The following is a 20,461-nucleotide window of genomic DNA, read 5'->3' as shown; positions in this document are numbered from 1 at the left end:
AGATGGGGTGGAGAAAAGCATACAATGGGTAAGAGGAAGGAGGAAAACCCTCAGTCAACCTGGAGTTCTGTGACTCAGGCTAAATTATAATTTGCTCGTGACATATTATGTGACTACTGCACTTTGTACAACTCGCAAGTACTTATAATGCACTCACCCTCTGTGCTTCTGAGACGTCCTAGCTCCACAAACAATTATTTCCTAATTTTTGGCATGCAACAAACTGTGGGAGCTGTGGTACTCTACAGCACGCACCCAACATGTTTTCTGTTTCCCCTAGATCTGACCACGTGGGGGTCACACGAATGGCATTTCGAACCTGACTGAGTGGATCGTGTGAAGTCAAATCAGGGAAAAGATTTAACGGAAGGGGGGTACATTCCAACAGTCAGAGCTGCTAAAAAATCAAAGGAGGCTGGGCTTCCTTGGGATCCCAGAAATCCAATGTCTTCCTAGGATTTAGAGTATCTCATAGAGATTGTGGCAGGGATGTTGGAGAAAGGATTAAAAAAAATGGTCTAGTTGAATTTTAGGATTTATATGTATCTCTGACTTTCTGATTCTCCCAACTCTATAGAGAATCGTGTCCCTTTTTAAAAAGTTATATTATGTAGCATGAGTTGGATAGAGTCAGAGATTAACATAGATTAGTATAAACTTATTTTTCACATAAATTAAAATAAATCTCGTAAAGCTGGAATCATGGCAAGATGAATTTTACTTGGTCTAGTCTACAAAATGGCATGCAGGCTTTCTTTAAAATCCTAAACAGGATCTTAAATACTTGGAAAATATGAAATAAGATGATCACAAAGGAAAAGAATGGTTAAAATATTTAGTTGTTATTTTTTTTTAATTTTTATTTATTTATGATAGTAACAGAGAGGGAAAGAGAGGCAGAGACACAGGCAGAGAGAAGCAGGCTCCATGCACCGGGAGCCCCACGTGGGAATCGATCCTGGGTCTCCAGGATCGCGCCCTAGGCCAAAGGCAGGCGCCAAACCGCTGCGCCACCCAGGGATCCCCTTTAGTTGTTATTTAAGCAAGGAGATACCATAAGGACTCCAGGAGGAGTCTACCCGAAAAATTCTATCTCCTCTAACCCGTATCAAAACATCCATGGTTTACCCTGTGGCTAGGAGGCAATCTCTTTTCCTTACAAACCAGCTAAATAAACGTACGCAGCATATTATTGCAAAGCAAGTCTATGATCTTACTTGCTTAATTTTTTTAAGTAAAACGACTGGTAAGCAGTGATCACAGAAACGGAAGGCTCTTGACAGCAGATAGCACAGTTTCTTCATGGTTTAAAATAACATTTTTAAAAATACAGGGGCATACAGAGAACAATATAACAATTATAACAAGTATCAGGTAAATAGCAAGCTGAATTAAATACTGAAAAGCCTCACGTTTATATTATATTTTTGTCATATGTGATATTTATTATACTTTAATAAAATACATATAACATGCATATACATATTGGTAATATATGCACGCATGTGCTACGTACACCTAATGTATATACCAAATGAGGCATGCATGTAGTGTGTACAAACTATGTGTGTGTGTGTGTGTGTGTAAATTAAAGACTATCTGCATCCATACATTTATAGGAAAATGAAACACTTGGGAAACAGGAGAGGTAGTTTTAAGCACCCTTAGTGTGATTTTACTCCATCTTTCCCCAAAGGCAATGGGTTCTTGAATTTGCATGTATTTTTCTATTTTCCCTATTTATATGATATATAATCCAAAAAATGTGATTTGTGTATTTGAACAATTATTAAATACCATATATCTAATTCTGATTCTTTTTACTCAACAGTATGCTACAGATGTGTTAATACCGTTATAAAGTCTTTGTATTTATTCATCAAAATTAAATTTTGATTACTATTTGAAAATATGAGTATGGAACATGTAGGAAATGTATATGCTAATGCTAAGAGTAAGCACTTAAATTATTTCAATATGCTATTAATACAAAAATTGTTGTATTTCATGTTCTTATGCGTGTCTCCAACCACATGGGGATAAGTGTAAATCCCAGGATACACACATTTAAACACTGATTTAATAATTACACTCCCACCACTAGCTTATCGGGATTTGGTATCATTAGACTTTTTAATTTGTACCAGTCTGATGGTGTTGAGATGACATCTCACTGGTTTTAGTCACATTTTTATTTTTCTTAGTTAAGCACCTTTTGTTAATAAATTGTACTGAAATATAGTAGAATTTAAAAAGTGCCTAGGTCTTAAGTATACTTTTAAAAATCCATATACAATTTTAAGGAATATTGCTGTATACATACTGATGTAGGATGGTGAGATCTGTCTCTTGGACTCATCTATAATTTCCCATTTGGAAAATTCTAAGTCTTTATCTCTACAAATATTGCTTCTGTTTGTCATTCTTTTGGGACAACAATTATAAATACTTAAAAATTTTAAGGTTAATATACATTTCTTATTTTTTCTGTTTATGTTCCATTTGTTTGTACTTTCTCTATGTTACTAAAGGTATTTGATATTAATTTTCCTTATATGTCTTCAGTTCTATTATGTCCGATTATCTAATCAGCTACTGAACAAAGTTAAAGTCTCAGTTAGATGCTTTGCATTATTTAGTTCTACAATATCGACTTGATTTTTTTAATAGATTCCAAGTCTAGTGAAAAATTTTATCTTTTTATCTGTTTTGTCTACTTTCCTCTATTGTCACACACACACACACACACACACACACACACACAACCATCATCTTTTTTCTCATTCCAATATCTGAATCAGCTTCAGTTGTGCTTTCCTTGTTCTCTTTCTGTATACTGATCAGATTGTATTTCCTCTCCACACATCTAGAAACAATTTTATTACATGTCAAACACTGTGTATAAATAAACCAAAAAATTTCCAGAGGATATCTTCCACAAGTGAGGGTCTACCTTTCCAGTGTTAGATAGGATGATGGCTGCTAACTCCAACCTAATCAAGAATTGATCTTTATCAGAGGATGTGTTGAAGGCTTAGTAAAATACAGATTACTCCTGGATGGCCCTGTTCCTTTGGCACAGATTTTCCATTCTTTTGATTGAGAAAAATGTGTTGTTTGTCTTCTCAAGTCTGAAATACTATGACTGAGTTCTCAGAGTTTCCTGTATTAATATGTGCTAGACATATATTCTCAGTATTACAGAAAATTACACTGGATATTTAATAAATTGGCATGAGTAAACAAAGAGATTATTTTAAAGTCATCCTCCCCTTTTGAGTGAACTAAAGAATAAAGAAATGTTTATTTCCTTAAACTTCATAAAGTTGATTTAAAAATGAAAAAAAAGAATGAGAGGTGTTTAGAAATTTTGTCAAAGTCTAGCATAACAGTAATTCTGAATTATATAATCAATTTCTCCCTATTTCCCTTTCCATATGCCAATTGCCTGTTCTCCATGTGTGTTTCATATGAAGAACACTGAAAGGAAACGGTCAACATCAAGTGGGAATTGTGGTTTATCCTGAGCATACACATTTGTAACACAATGAGTGATTAATAAAACCAAATGAAATAAAGGAGATAAAAAGCATTTAAGAAAATTTTTTTGGAATTAGGGGTGATGGTAGCACAACTTTGTCAACTTTAAAAATGTGACTTCTATGGTATGTGAATTATATTTAAGAAAAGCTGTTATAAAGATGGATGGTCACTCCCTCTTGCAATATTTTTATATGAACAAAGTTGGTTAGAAGTGCTACTTTCTTTAATGATTCTACCTCCAGAACTCTGATTTAAGATTTCCAAAATAAAAAGTGTCAATGACTACTTCCATGTGTTCCATGACTCATTCATGCAGGGTTAATCTGGCATCTTTGCTGGCCCTTACAGCGTGTTTATTCATGGTGTTACAGAATACATGTACTCGTAAGGTGGAAAATGAAAAGTCATGAACTCACAAGGCTGAACCTTGAGTCAATTTACGATAGCAGCAAAAAGGAGGAAAGATTTGGGTTCCACATTTTTTGAACTCACGGATTCTATAACCATCTTCCAGGTACAGCATCCGGAAGTGCATTGATAAATCAGGTGAAGCAATGGGTCTACTCTAGCTTCGTCTGCTAAAACTGAAGCTATGAGGACTCATAGATGTAAACTTACCCGGTCAAGAGCTGCTTTCTCCAGCTCATTTTTGGCCACAGCTAATTTTCGTTCCAATTCAGTAAGTTGTTGGGCCTGTAAAATGAAAGGGAGGCAAACCTTCTTAGTAAATTCTATAATGCTCCTTTTCACTTTAAGCATCTTTCTTTTTTTTTTTTTTAAGCATCTTTCATTCATTGAAAAGAATAAAAAAAAAATACTTTGTGAAGTCTATTTAGAATTCAGTTTAAAAATACTGTATAACCTTTGATTAAGCTTTCAGAAAATGGTGCATTCTGGATTAATTAATATGTACTACATTCTTCACTGGACCAAAATATCTAGTTGCAAAGTTCCAGCTCAAGGCCCTGAATATACTTTGACTTCTTATGTCAGCTATGTTTCCAGTTGTTCTACACTGGATTAGATTTCCCTAAAATTCATATATTGAAGGTCTAACGAACCCCCTCCCGATATGTGGTTGTATTTGGAGACAGGGCCTTTAGGGAGGTAATTAGGTGTGGGGCCCTAATCCCATATGACTCATGTCTTGATAAGAAGAGGCACCAGAAATCTCTCTCTCTCTCTCCATGTTCACATAGAGTAAAGCCAATGTGAGGACTCAAGTGGCACCATCTGTAAGCGAGGAAGATCCCTCATGAGAAACCACATCTACCAGCACCTTAATCTCAGATTTCTTGCCCTTAGAATGGTGAGAAAATAAATTTCTGTTGTTTGAGTCACCCAGTCTGTGGCTTATACTATGGCAGTCTGAACAGACTAGTGTAATAGCGTTCATTCTTTTTATTATTGAGGTTTAATCCAACACACATCTCTATCCTACCATATCCCAGTACCTTTGCAAATGCCATAACTGTTCTGTTAAAAAAGAGCAATGGCTTCAGATCTGGAAGATGTATTTATATCTAGAAGATGCTCAGCAGACTCCTAAAGGACTTGCAGAAGAACCTGCCTCCTCTCAGGTTTCAGAACTTCTCTATACCCCTGGCCTTTCCCTGTCTCCTACATTTAGCCAATGAAAATAATCTCAAACTGTAAAGAATGGAAGATCTTCCTCATGGTCTTGTTGGGGAAGGAGACTGAATTCACCTGGAAAAGTTGACAGCAGAAGGCTTATCACTTAATAGCTACCTAATCCATGTATATAAAATATATCACATGTGTATTTATAAATGTATATGCTTAAAAATAAAATTTTGAACTAAAAAAACAGAGAAAGTGGACTTCCAATATGAAGGTATCCATAAGTGGAAGAAAACCAACAAGCTCTGAGTCCTAGGCCCCCACCTGTATTCACCTTGGCCCTGTTTGTCTCTATCTTTCCTATCTTCCCACCACCGAACCCCACACTGTGAAGACCTTGGGGCCACAGGCCTCAGTCTCACATCCCTAACCCTTCACTAATGCCATCCTACCCGCTGTGCATTGCTGCTGCGTTGGGGCCATCGACCTTCCTCAACCACTGAGCACTCAAGACTCACACTGGGACTGTCCCTGGCCACCACTGGCCCTGCCTAAGCCAGCTTCTGTCCACAGGACTGAGCCTCAATGGATGGAAGGAGAAGGATGTCTCTTCTATCTCTCGCTGTGTCCTCAGCCAAGGATAGGAGTTAGGGACAATGGAGAGGGGTAGTGGGCCAACCCACACTCCCACTTGTTATGGGCTAGGTCCTCAGAAGTTGGGGAAAGGGAGTGAGCGTGTCTGTACTAGCCTCAGTCTACATTCTAGTGACCATCTGAAGGAACTGCCATGCTGCCCAGCAAGTCCTCATGTCTCACTCCACCCCCACCCCCAGGTTCTCATGCTATTTTCTTTCTCAGGTCCTCTTTGGTGGGCAGCCACTCTCCTCAGGATGCCACCATCAGTTCCCTGCAGTCCAGAGGGGTCTGCATAGGGATAGGACTTCCTGCCTTGGCCTGTTTTCCTCCCTTGGAGGATTTCAGCCCAAATCCTGTCATTCATCCTAGAGGATCCCTACTAAAGAATGACCCAGATTGCTCAGTAACATAGCAATCCAGGAAACTTGTTTTAGGGCAGATAGAATGAATTCCAACAGAAATAAAAAATATGCCTTTGAAAGCTATTCCCAGGATTTTAAGTATTTACCTCTTCTAAGGACTCATTGAACCTGGTAAAATCTAGCCGAGAGATCTTAGAAGACAGAAGGTTATAAGAAGAATAAGGAAAATAATCAAAGGAATTGTAGATACTGACATATATTATCATATGTTGGTGCTAGTTTGGGAAGGAAGAACTACCGGATGCATATATAGTAGCTATAAAATTTCATTAAATAATAATAGTTCTATGGATGTGAATCTATCAGAAGACACATAAAAGACAGAATATTTTACTATATAGTAAATTTTATTTGTATTTAAAAAAATATTTTATTTATTTGTTCATAAGAGACACAGAGACACAGGCAGAGGGAGAAGCAGACTCCCTGTGGCGAGCCCAATGCAGGACTCAATCCCTGGACCCTGGGAGCATGACCTGAGCCAAAGGCAGAGGCTCCACCACTAGCCACCCAGATGCCTCCCAAATTTTGTTTGTTTTAAGTCAAGTTGATTTGTTTTCTTTTTTTTTTTTTTTAGATTTTATTTATTTGAGAGAGATACACACACAGAGAGATAGTGAGAGAGAGCACAAGTTGGGAGGAGAGAGAGCAGACTCCCCACTGAGGAGGAAGCCAAATGTAGGACTCAATCCCAGGACCCTGGAATCATGACCTGACCAAAGGCAGATGCCCAACCCACTGAGCCATCCAGGTGCCCCTACTTGTTTTCTCAATTTAACTCCAGTAAAATAAAAGATAGGGCGACTTATGAGGAGCTAGTCATGATTCTGAGCAGCTTTCATTCACATTTAATCACTGAACAAGTTTCTATGAAAGGACTGATTCTTCTCAGGCCAGGAAACATCATCTGTGTCCGCAGGTTGAAAACATACATGAATGGCAAGCATGTAAAGTGAACATCACATTATGAAATTCTTTTTTGTAATAATTAATTTTTTGAATTTAAATTCAATTTGCCACCTTATAGTATGACACCCAGTGCTCATCCCATCAGTGCCCATCACCCAGCTAATCCATCTGCTGACCTACCTCCCCTTCCTCAACCCTTTGTTTGTTTCCCAGAGTTAAGAAGCTCTCATGGTTAGTCTCCCTCTCTAATATTTCCCACTCAGTTCCCCTCCTTTCCCTCATAAGCCCTTTCACTATTTCTTCTATTCCATATATGGGTGAGACCATATTTACATATGGTAACTGCTAAACATTAAGTGTGTCACCTGAGAAGTCAGAGTGCCTTCTTCCTTAATAAAAGTAATGGCAAAACACTATGACATTTAATTTTCATACATGTACATTTTCTCATTTGAGCTTTCTAGTTAGAAGCTAGAGTCCCTATCATAAGTCTTAATTTACTTAAAAAAAAAATGTTGCTTCAGAGTTTCAGGTTTTTACAGACCACAAAACAATGGAGGCTGGTTTGGCTGCACCATCCAGTCTTGCTTCTGGATTTGTTCCTTGCTATTTTCCTCAAGAATTTAACTTAAATTGGGCTGGATTATAAAGGAAGACATTAGTGCTGTATATCACACAAAAAAACTGTCTTTTCTCCCCCCTTCTAAGAAACACGAATCTATAGCCATGGTGAATGCTATCAAAAATCTCAGCTATTTCATCTTCTGATGGGAGCATAAGAAAAGGAAGCACTACAGGCATATGAGCACAATGTCCGCCCCCAACCCCCAAGTGTTTCCTGGCACGGCCTCCTGCCTGGAAAGACTACACTGACCCATCTAGGGCCGGATCAGGGAAGTATGTATATAGACTCTGAGTAGGGAATTCAGAACAGAGCATCCTCCTAATGTTCTGGCCCCTGCAAAGTTTTAATAAAGAGCTTAAATAAGACTACTGTGATTCCTTTATAGGGGACATAGGTTGGTAAAGGACTATAATAGCTGAGTCTTTTAGGGGCAGGGAAGAAATGGCCCAGCCCACATTGCAGTAAGTTTGAAGGTGGCATCAGCAAAACAAGGAGAGAAGGCTTCAGAAGCCCTAGCAATGGCTCTGCTGCTTTATTATTGATAAGATGCAATTGCTCTACAACCAATAAAAACACGCAGGTGTGTTCCAGCAAATAATGGACAGCGAGTTTAAGAGACGTCCCATTAGAGTGTGAGGTGAACATATTAGAAATTCTTCATTTTAATTCCAAATGTTAACATCGTAAAATAAGTGCTATTATAAAATATTCTGTAATCTACAATTTTTATACTAAAATATCCTTATATAAAATATTAGAACTTATATTTATGCATTTTCTAAATCTCGTCTATGTTATTTATGCTTATAACATACACGATATGATAGTATAAGAATAATATGATAACAATGATGATAACGGACCTGAACTCTTTCTCTCTGTATTCATTCCACATAAGCTCTATCTGGGACAGAGCATTGTTTCTATGCTCTTAGAATGAGAAACTGAGATACAGATTTATAAAATACCTTGCTCAAGATCACACAGCTGGGCAATAACAGATCTGGAATTCAAATTTAGGCAGTTTGCATCCATAGCTGGTCCTCACCACTAAAGATATGAATGTATATAATCTATTTACAACTAACAAATACACATATATTAAATGACGTGTGCTCAAAATTTACTGATGACCTTTAGATTTAAAGTGTTTGGAATTGGCTCAGACCCTTGGAGAAATTTTGCATGTTTAAGACCTTTCATCATCCATGGAGGATAATAGAGTCATAAGAGAAATGGTCTCAAGTACTCTGTAGGATATACTTGGTAGTTGGTGAAAGGATAATGATAGGACTGGATTTTTATGTATGATTCAATGCATCTATTAGTACATAAGACACACATGTTCCCTGCTCAGCAGCACCAACCTAGAAGATGTGGATAATAGTCAAGAGATATAATATAGACACCTACACCGCCACCAACATCATCTCTACATTCCACTTTACCACAGAGTTAGGAGGCAGGCAATCAACAATTCCTATTTGTTTCTACTCACCCTCAAAAAAGTAGGAAGTTGTGACACCAAGATTATCTTTGGCCATTTGATTCTTTGATTCAATATCTCCTCGCTTCAACATTAATAAGTTGGCAGTGACACTGACAGACGTGGAACTGATTGACTATTACACGTAACAAGGACCGAATCTGCACCTCAAATTATACAGGCACGGAGCTTAGCATAACATCCGGTTACAAGTGCTATTAAAACTTTTAATATGTCAAGGTTATATGTTAAACCTTGAAGAGCTGGCATATATAATTTCCCTCAAAATTCAAGGTTTTATAAGTATCCTATTGCCATCATGTGTATATGCATGTAGCACTCATGGCCATTTAAAGAAAATCTATCCCGATCAGTTTGTCATTGTGTCTTTGATGTGGGTTCCCTTTCTCTCCTCAAGAACATCTACACTTTGGAGGAAGGTGGCTCACACCCTTTGTCAGTAGTGTATTTTAGGAGAGATTATCTCAACACTGAGCTCCAGTGATGGGGATGTGATCCCTTACATCTGGAATGAAAGTGGTCTTTCTTCTTCATCTGAGTGAACAGATAGTATGTTTTATTTTTTCCTTTCTCTTGATAGTGTAATATGAGGATGCTTAAGTCTCGGTTATAACAGCCTTATCTCTAGAATAAAAGAGAACATCCTGAGGCTAAAACTGTACTAGAGAAAAAAGTAGAGCATAGAAAATAGCAAATAAGTATATTACAGGATCTGGTGACTTTGAAAACTTTGCCATCATACCGGTAACACCTGAAATCAAAGGAACCTTGCATTTTCACTACTCTGAGTACATATGATTCATGTTCATTAATTAAAGTCTCGTTAGATATTTATATTTTCTGTCATTTGAAAAGAAAAGATTCCAACCTTCTGCTTATGGTAACTGGTATTGGCCAAGTCCTTCTCCAGAAACAGTCATGAGCTAATTAGGTCAGGCGGTGAACCACAGATTATGGAAAACTTGCTAGGTGAGACCTGTCACTAGACCAGCTTTCTGCCGGAGGGCCATTTACTGACCCAGCTGCAAGGGCTGGACCCCAGCAGATCACTGCAGTTGCCCTGAGCTGTGGAGGCAGAGATCAGAGTTTGGGGCGGATTGAACGCCTGGAGTAGAAGAGGGAAGGAGAACAGAGGAAGAGGGGCATGGGCAAGGGCAGGGGTTCCAAAAGTCAGTTTGTGGGGATGTTCCTGCAAATTCTTGGCTGAGACTTGGGCTGGACATAGGTAGGACAATGTATTACACGAGGCAAATCTCAAAGCAACTGTTAAGTGGCTGAGAGCAGAACAGACACGGGAGGTTGAGCACTGCAGAAGGACATTAGCATTCTAGAAGCATCCATATGCCTTATTAACACCACAGGCAACAAAGTAACAGCTTTTAGATGAATAGCCATGCAGGAGAAGTGGTGGTTGGCAAATCACGGCCCAAAGGCCAAGTCTGGCCCACTGCCTGTTTCTGTAAATAAAATTTTATTGGAGCACAGCCACCTTTATTTATGTAGTGTCTAGCTACATTTGTGTTACCGTAGTGGAATTAGGGAGCTGCGAGAGAGACCATATAGCTTCCGAAGACTAAGGTATCAATCATGTGATCACTTGTCGAAAATGTTTGCTGAGTCCTGAGCTACTATAAAGTCTACTTTGAGCCGACCTCAAGAACGTCTACATCAAAACCTAGATTAAGATTCTGGGAGGCCGAGGAGGGGGCAGATTTTTGGAGGTTTAATTAACTCAGTCAAGTGAGAGGTACTGGATACCATCTTGGAGCGCTGACAAAGGGTGATGCCACCTCTACCTCGAGGTGGACACCAGCATTTTAGCTACATTATTGGACAAAAACTAACAATCTTCAAAAGAATCTAAAATTCAGAATCTCTCTGACATGTAAGTGACAGTCTCCAGCACAAAATAAAATCTTACTAGGTATTCAGAGAAATGCAATAAAGGACCCAAAGTCAAATGAAAGAGTAGGGGATGGTAGCCAATGAGTCTAAGGAAGCTTTCGGCAGAAAACTACCCCTTTCAAGTGTATTTTTATGCTAGATGAATTTCATAGAGAATGTACTGTATCATTCATTTTACTGGATAAAAGAACTTGAGTATATAATGGCACTTGCCTATGCACCTAGAACTGATAGCAAAGAAAAAAGGGGAAAAAGACGTAGGCTTAGGAGGGAGACGGAGTTTCCCCCCATCCACTATTTACCATTAGAGGCTAGATGGTAGCTGCAGGCAAATCATCTTTAATGCCCAAACATTTCCTTACAGACTTTTGTTCCTTATATTGGTCTTTGGAATCGTGACAGCACTTTCTAGCTGCTTCCCTGGCACCCTCCTCAGCTTTTTGGATCTCAGCTAATGAATCTTAGACCCTAAGCCACACATCCAGAAACTGCAAAAGGATTCTGTACAATGTCTGGAGGTTTTATTCCACCAGGGCTATCACTGAAAATAAAGCCACCTTCGCCTTCATGAAAGATGGCTATCACATGATTCCTTTTCTCCGATGCCTTGGGAGGTTTCTGTGATCTAGAGAAACCTGGATTGAATACACTGCTTAGAAATATGCCCTGCAAGCATCTCATTTTTCTTTACTGCTGTATTTACTGCATGAAGGTAAAAACCTAAGTTACTATGAATCTATTTTGTCTTTGTCATAAATGTTCTATGAGGCAATAATTCCTAGGAGTAATGATTCCAGATCACAATATAACATGTAATGAAAATCGCTTCTTAATCTGAAAGCGATGGAGAAGAAATGTACGTTATCTAATCCGTGACTTTCTCAGGCGGGTACCACCAGCTCAACGTACACTAGCTAAAATCCTGGATGATGAGTGGTCCTTCAAACTACATAAATGGCTTGTTGCTTATATAATTGTGAGTGTAAGATAAATAAAGACTCTGTGAGTGTAAATAAAGTACAAAAAAATTGCTGCTTCTGTATTACTGTATTCATGGGTATTTTTCATATTTCTCTATATTCTCTTATCTGGTATCAATCTATATTTTCACTTTATTCTCTCTCTCTGCTATTACATAAGAATAAATGCCATTTAATAATCATAAATACCGTTTTTTAAATTACCACAGTGTGGCAGGTATGGGTCCATTCCTGTATATTACCTCCCAAATTTTATCATTAACCCCAAGGGGTGTATAGTATTACCATGTCTGACTAGTGAGGAAAAAGGATCAAAGAGAATAACATCGAACCACAATGAAGTTTTGCTACCAAATCGGCCTGACTCCAAATATACCACACTGGGCTACTTTTACTCCAACGACTTAAAAGCTAAATTGGACAACACAGGCCCTCGGTACATCTACAGAGTAGACAACCTCAGTCATGGCTCGGTTGCAGCTTCTTTCCATCTCTCTGTCTTTTCTGTCTTTTCTGTCTTTTTTTTTTCTTCATTTTTGCAGAATATTATTATTATTCTCTGCAAAAATTCTTGTGTTTGTATTCTAATCTTTTTCATTATTATTATTCCACCAATGGATAAACACTTAAGTCAAAGATTCTTCAAGGATTGAAAAACCCATTGCTCACCACAGGCTTCACTGTCCGGGAGCTTTCTGTATTATGTGAATAGTTGATTATTTCCTTGCCTGGAAGATCGGCCGCTATGACCTCCTGAAAACTTTCCACCCTCCTTTCATTTATTCCAGCTCTGTTTGTCTATTTCTTTTCTATTTGTCTGCCTTATATTCTGGTTCCTCTTCCTCTTATCTCTACCTAAAGATGAGAATTCATGGAAAACTTTGGTTCCTATGACACCTAGACTCAAACAATTCTATTCCTGTATCTTTCCATAAATTTTTAAATTTCGTGAAAGATATGTCAAATAATCACAGTCTTCTGATTCCTCAAAATCAGCCTGTAGAGAATGAAGTCATAACCTTCTCTCTGTTTATATTATTGTCAATGGCACATCACATCCATTTCCTATTGCCGCTATAAACAAATCATCACAAGCCCACTGGCTTAACACAAATTTATTATCATAAAGTTCTGGAGGTCAGGAATGCAAAATAAATCTCACTGGGCTCACGTCAAGGTGTTGACAAGCCTGGTTTCTCCTGGAAGCTCTAGGGTAAAATCTGCTCCTTGCCTTTCCCAGCTTCCAGAAGCTTCCTATACTCCTTGATGTGTGGTCCCAGAGCTCCAACATTTATTTTCATTGCCATCTTATCTTCTCTGACTGGGTCTTCTGCTTCCTTTTTTATAAAGACTTTTGTGATTACATTGTTGGCAGATAATCCAGAATAATCTGTCCATGTCAAGATTCTTAACTCAGGTACCTCCGCAGGCCATGCAGGATACCATATTCGCAGGTTCTGGGGATTAGGATGTAGATCCCTCTATGGGGTTATTAGTTATCCTGTGTTCCAAACACATCACCTTTGCCCCATTCCCAAAATGACTTTTCTTCCCATGCCCCTTCAGTCACAAATTCCATTTGTTCCCTGTCTACTGATTTTATTAGAACTACTAGAGTGGGTCCTCATTTCTACTTTACTGATTGCTACACCTGTTCTATTGTGTTCTCTGCTGTAGTCTCTACTTTTCTCCCCTTCTTCCTCCAGCAAGTCACCCCGCATACTCCACTAGGTTTATTTTTCATGAACATTTCCATTAACCTGTTTCTCCTTGATTAAAAAAACAGGAAAAAAAAAACAGTATTTTTTAACATTTATTTATTTATTTATTTATTTATTTATTTATTTATTTATTATTTTCTTATCGGCTTTACAATAAAATGCAAACTCCTTCATATAGAGGCTTCATATAGAGTAGTTTATCCTACTCTATCTTTACTGGCAATTAATTTTGTTTGACAAGACAGTCTACCCCACCCAAGCTAGGCCAATAAAAAAGGACTGCTCACTAGCTCTGGTAAAGGGAGTAGTCTAGAACTGTGTCCATCCTCTTCATTTAAATTGCCTTGAGCAAGCCAACAAGTAAGAGTTCTTTGGGGATGCCTCTGTGAGGTTGCACTATGAGTCTCTTTGGAATTTATATATTTTCAGGTTAATTATTTCAGATTCTAATGTCTTCATTTTTTAATTCATGTGTCATTATAAGTAATTTCTTCATGAAATCTTTCTCCTTTTCCATTCAGTCTTTCAATAGGTATTTACTGCAGGCATAATAAATCCCCAGCACTTTACACATTTATATGTCTCCGAGTAGAGGGCCTCCCATCCTTCCTCCCTCCCTCCCTCCTTCTCTCTTTCTTCCTCCCCCTTCCCCTCACTCCTTTATTCCTTCCTTCCTTCCTTCCTTCTTCTTCCTTCCTTCCTTCCTTCCTTCCTTCCTTCCTTCCTTCCTTCCTTCCTTTTCTCACATCTTCATTTATATTATTTTCAGTGACCTGGTATGAGGTCAGTTACAAATAAACACAACGTAAGGCAATACCTTTATATCACGAAGCTCACAGCCTAAGGGCTCCTTCAATATTTCTGTATTTACCACTAGAGCTGTCAATGTGTCTTTTACATAGTAAGACAACAAAACTATATTGGTGTTCTATTTGAAGTCACAGGCACTTTAACTTTATTGGTAGAATGACAAGTGTTTTACTAGGCTCTCGGAAGAGACAAAGAGATAATATCTTGACCCAAGAGCATTATATAACATCTCAATGGCCTTCTTTATAGCTTACTGAATAAGGCGCACTTCTTATACACCTCAGGGTCTGCACATGTACCTGCTCTTTCTGCTTAGAATCATGGGAAATTCCCTGCTGCCCTGTTTGCCCTGGTCAATTCCTACTCATCCTTGAGATACCAGTTGAAATGCTAATTCGTATAGAGATCTATTTCTGAAGCACAAATATAATTTTAGCATTCTTGTTAGATTCTCTTGCGAAATATTATATTTTTTCTTCCTAATATTTTTACCAGTTGTGATTTTTGACACAGAAAATGATCGGTATGATACGGACATGAACCAATCAAGTCTGACTCTGCCCTGAATGCTGAAACGGGGTTCTGAGAGTTCTCTGCTTGACAGGTGTCAAGTAGTCAAGCAGTCCCTAAACAGCAGCACTGTGGCAGCTCCTAAGCAGGCTTGCCATACCCCCATCGATTCAGCTAGGAAAGAAACATGAGCCTAAATCAATTTGGACAGTTTATTACTCACACTGAAAACATAAGGAAGATCAGCATGGTGTTGGCACGTCATGTTTCTAATATCAATGGATGACATCAAACCAGGGTGCCATATCAACGGCAACATATGTGGTGGGCCTCTCGGTCATTGTGGCTCCAACTCTAGACTACAGCAAAGCCTACAGCCATACCCAAGGGAGGTGCAGATGTGTAATATGGAACGTCTCATGCCTTCACTGACATTAGGAAGGTGGAGAATAGATTGCTACGTGGAAACCTCCCGAAAGATAGAGTGGCAGATGGGAAACAGTCCTGTAACAGCTGCCAATCAGACTACCTGTCTTTGTACGTTCCATGGAAGATCAGAGGACTTGGGTTAAACTACACGTCAGCCTGGCTTAAGTGATCTAAGTGAAGATGTGCATGATTATCCCGGTGTTACGGCAGAGCTATTGTGCTGTAACGGGTGTTAGCCATGTATTGCTAAGTGACAGCTCAGTGCCAGGAGAGATGTAGGGTTCCAGAAGGGCCAGGATAAAGGAGGAAATGGTTATTTAGCAGTTGGTACAAAAGTACTTTAATAGCTGAACAACTTCCATGTCTGTATTAATGTGTGCTGGCTATTACAGTTGTCATCTATCCATTTATCTATCCGATTGTTAATGCCGCATTCCCTCACGGGGCAACAGGCTCACGACACCCATTGCTTCTGTTTTGCTAACCCTTGAATCAATAATTCTTAGTGATGGGTACTTAGTAGTTGCTTAAGAAGTATTGGATGGGGCAGCCCGGGTGGCTCAGCGGTTTGGCGCCTGCCTTCAGCCCAGGGCGTGATCCTGGAGTCCCATGATCGAGTCCCACGTCGGGCTCCCGGCATGGAGCCTGCTTCTCCCTCTGCCTGTGTCTCTGCCTTTCCCTCTCTCCCTTCTCTGTCTCTCATGAATACATAAATAAAATCTTTTTTAAAAAAAGAAGTATTGGAATGAATGAATCAACAAATGTGTAGATTTGATGCTGACGCCACATAGTGTACTAAGGAAACAGGTATCTCGACCTCCCTTCTTCTTCTTTGTTTTGTCCTCGTTTGTGTCTGTAGAGCCCCGGTGCTTAAAAGAACTCTATACCTAGTTGAACATTTTGAAAATGTTTGAATCCTCACTTTTCCAGCCCAAAGAATGCTTCTCTAGGATCCTTTTCAGTCCATCCTGTAAATCTCTTTTTCTGACAGTTAATTGGCATGACAGACAATGGCTGCACTTCCTTCTAACAGGCACAGGAAGTGATGGTTTAACATTACTGACAAGAGCGCTGGAGGGATAGCAGATAAGATTTGCCACAAAATTTTGTAGATGTCAGGATTAAGTCAGTGGTAAATATTTTGAATAGGTGCATTTTTTTTTTCTATGTGAATCTGCCTAAATGTCACAGCCCCGTCTATTTGTGCAAATCCTTCTGCCACTTGAAGGCTGAATGAAGCCAATTGCTTTAATTTTACACTGCCAAAGTACAGCAGCTGCTCTGGATGCTTATCCCAAACATCCTTTCAAAATTTTCGTTCCACTAAGTGAATTTTGTTGAAAGCAGCAGGTACTGAAACATCTACATACCAGCTTGTCAAATTCCCTACTACTCTAAATCTGTATTTTTTCCCCCTTTAAATTCATTTTAATTCATTTTAGTAGAGTCTTTTAATATATTTCCATGGCCTATTTCCCACTGGACTTATTTTATGCTTTTCACTCGAAATTAAAAGTGGACCCCAAAAAGATACAGAATTTGGCAATTAGAGAGTGAGCTCAACTCTAGGGAGTACCTGAAACCCTAGAAACGTGGCGTTCACCCAGAGATGGACCCGAGAGTTGGCCACCTATGTCAAGATCTCACCTCCCATGCAGTTGCCTATAACATGAGCGACCTTTCCCAGCACACTGTATTTTTAAACATATGAAATCATGCTTGGCATATGCAAATCGAGTTTTATACAATTTCCACATATATTTAATAATATTTAATAAATACCAGATCTGTATATATTTATACAATTTCCACATATATTTAATTTCCAGGCAAAGTAACTGGTCCTTTCTGTTTTCACTAGGTGTGCAAACAGAAGTTCATAGAGTTCTAGCAAACTATAGATACTAGGTCGAAGAAATAGAGTCAAAGTCACTTCTTGGGATGCCTGGGGGGCTCAGCGGGTTAGCGTCTGCCTTCCGCCCAGGGCATGATCCTGGAGACCTGGGATCGAGTCCCCCATCGGGCTCCCTGCATGAAGCCTGCTTCTCCCTCTTCCTGTGTCTTTGCCTCTCTCTCTGTGTCTCTCATGAATAAATAAATAAAATCCTTAAAAAAAAAGTCACTTCTTAATGACTCAAAAGCCTACCTTTATCTCTCTCAAATTCCTCATCTCTTAATTCTTGGCTCAAGTGTCACCTGCTTAACGAGCCCACTCTGGACTCTTAGCATTGTAAACTGCCTCACTTCCCACCTGGCATTCCCAAGCCTCTATTACTCCCTACTTTTTGCTTGTTTGTTTGTTTTTAATAGCACTTAACTTTCTAATATACTATACAAATTATGTTTTCTGGGTTTTGAGTATTGCCTATCACACCTACTTGAATGGACGCTCTATTCAGTAGAAGACTTTTGTTCACTGATTCATCAGTGCCCAGGGAAAGTGTACGGCAGCATTAGTCTCCCACCATCCCCCAAATACTGTTGATCAAATGCATCATCTTTATGTTATCATGTGACTGAGAAGGACTTTGTAAGGATTAGAAACATTTTTAAATGAGATCAGGACACATGGATGGTGTTCAACAAAAGATAATGATAGTAATTATTGTAACAATTTGCATCATTATAATAACATATTAGTAATAATAATTTATACTATGATTAAAGGGAGATTTCTCATTTTTTTATCAGGATTTTATGACATAATTTAATATTTAGTCATCTCATTACCAGATCTAAAATTCTGCCCAGGCTCACTTGCCAGTACAACTGCCAAATTCCTAACACATTAGGACACCTGGGTGGCTCAGTGGTTGAGTGTCTGCCTTCGGCTCAGGGCATGATCCCGGGGTCCTGGGATTGAGTCCCATGTCGGGCTCCTGCATGGAGCCTGCTTCTCTCTCTGCCTGTGTCTCTGCCTCTCTCTCTGTGTCTCTCATGGTTAAGTAAATAAAATCTTAAAAAAAAGTTTCTTGACATATTGATAACCTGTAATCAAACCAATTCAGGTTGATTTCACAAATAATTATCAGTTATCTACCATGTGCTAATCAATATGCAAATTGTAAAGATTATAAAGATACATAGAATATAGACTGTGCCCTCCAAGAATATGCACTATAGTGGAGGGCATGATGCATAAACTAACAACTATTTTTAAATTTTAAATAGGGTATATGCTACAATAAGGGATGGCAGAAAAATCTGGTTTAAAGTTTGACTTACTTCTACATGTTCAGAGTAGGCAAGAAGAATGTAGGTTTCCTTTGCATTCTATGGAAAACTAGTTCTCAAATTGTACTACCGGATAGGAAGAGCTCATTGAAGATCTTCTGATATCTAATAGCATATGTTACTTTTTTCTTTTATGCTTAAATATATTTTACTTGAGCTCACTAGAGTAATGACTAAAGTTAGCAGTAAGGATAAAATAGAACTGGCTCCTGGGCACAAATCTACATGAACAGTCACATGAACTTGGCTTGACTTTCTTTTTTTTTTTTCCAACAAATCTTTATCATTATATATTTATAATTAGGGATATTGGAAAGAGTCCTGAAATATAATCTAAAAGACATATGTTTGGTCTTTCCTTTATTATTTATTAGCTTCAAATTATCAATAAAGCCTTTACTTTCTCAAATCTTCTGCTTTCTCATTTGTCTAACGGGAATAATGGTACCAATGAAAATTTATGGAGTTCTTAACGTTTGCCAAACACTGCACTGATATTTAAGTATGTTTTTTTTAAGATTATATTTATTTATTCATGAGAGACACAGAGAGAGCAGAGATACAGGCAGAGGGAGAAGCAGGCTCCCTGCCGGGAGCCCGATGTGGAACTCGATCCTAGGACCCCAGGATCATGACCTGAGCCGAAGGCAGACGCTCAACCACTGAGCCACCCAGGCATCCTTAAGTATATGATCTTTTAAAGTTTTATAAAACTGAGCATTATTGTTATACTTACCAAAGGGGTATGACAACCTTAAACTATACACTTGTAAGGCCCAAGGGTACCTTACCAGAATTTGGTGATTTGTACTCATATGCCTGAATCTCAAACTTTTATCTAGTTAAGACTATTTGTCTGAGGTTGTATAATGTAATGCACATTTTTGTTTCCAATTATTACATTCTTTTGGACTTTGTTGCTTCCCAAATGATAGTAAACTGTAATGGGATATGAAATACGCTCCCCCTATTTGACCAAGAACAAAAATGTTGAAATACGAACTGAAGTCTTCATGGGAAAAACATTTCAAGAAACCCCTACAGATAACACAGAAAGAAAACCAGGATTTTTGAAATCACTGTCTTGATTAATTAACTTTTCATGTGAAAAGTGTGTCATAAAAAATTAAAGCTAGAAATAACTTCGGGAAGATAATCAACCTAACCTCTCAGTGGGATTTCCTTCTTAATAAAATAGCACTAAAATGTTTAGCTACATCAAAGGGCTGTTCTAGGGCTTAACTGAGGTAATAAATGCAAAAAAAAAAAAAAAGTTGATGTACCACTTGGTTTTGGTTTTGATATTTTTTATGGTCTTTGGGATAATTATCTAGAAGTTAGAGCTGTCAGTTTGGTTTGAGCAAAAATTTGTCTTTGTAACGTGATTCATTAGCTATATTGCCTCTCCAAAGAGAATAAAAATAACAACTTAATTTCGGTTGGCCTTCGTCACATGTCACTGGTCTATTCTCACAGAGTGGTTACACGTCTTGTCATTGTAGCTGTCAAAAATGGGGGTCAGATATTTACTTCACCTGTTTGCAAGCTGTCACTGCTTTGTATCCTTAGCTTCCACAAGGCTTAGTGTGTTCCTGTGTCAATGATCATGATCTGAGTAACTCATACCTGGATAAGTAATAAGTGGATAC

The 20,461-nt window shown here is 38.5% G+C and overlaps 1 protein-coding gene across 1 annotated transcript in view; it reads right to left on the bottom strand.

Annotated features, from left to right (window-relative positions):
- Positions 1 to 20,461, bottom strand: part of LUZP2 (leucine zipper protein 2) — a 551,161-nt gene that overhangs the window by 78,654 nt on the left and 452,046 nt on the right. Inside the window, exon 8 of the mRNA XM_038568129.1 lies at positions 4,162 to 4,236. Coding sequence (XP_038424057.1) covers positions 4,162 to 4,236 — 75 coding nt within the window. The remainder of the gene's footprint in view (positions 1 to 4,161; positions 4,237 to 20,461) is intronic.

Source organism: Canis lupus, chromosome 21 (assembly GCF_011100685.1).
Source record: "Canis lupus familiaris isolate Mischka breed German Shepherd chromosome 21, alternate assembly UU_Cfam_GSD_1.0, whole genome shotgun sequence".
Taxonomy (NCBI): domain Eukaryota; kingdom Metazoa; phylum Chordata; class Mammalia; order Carnivora; family Canidae; genus Canis; species Canis lupus.
This window is presented reverse-complemented; position numbering and strand designations above follow the sequence as displayed.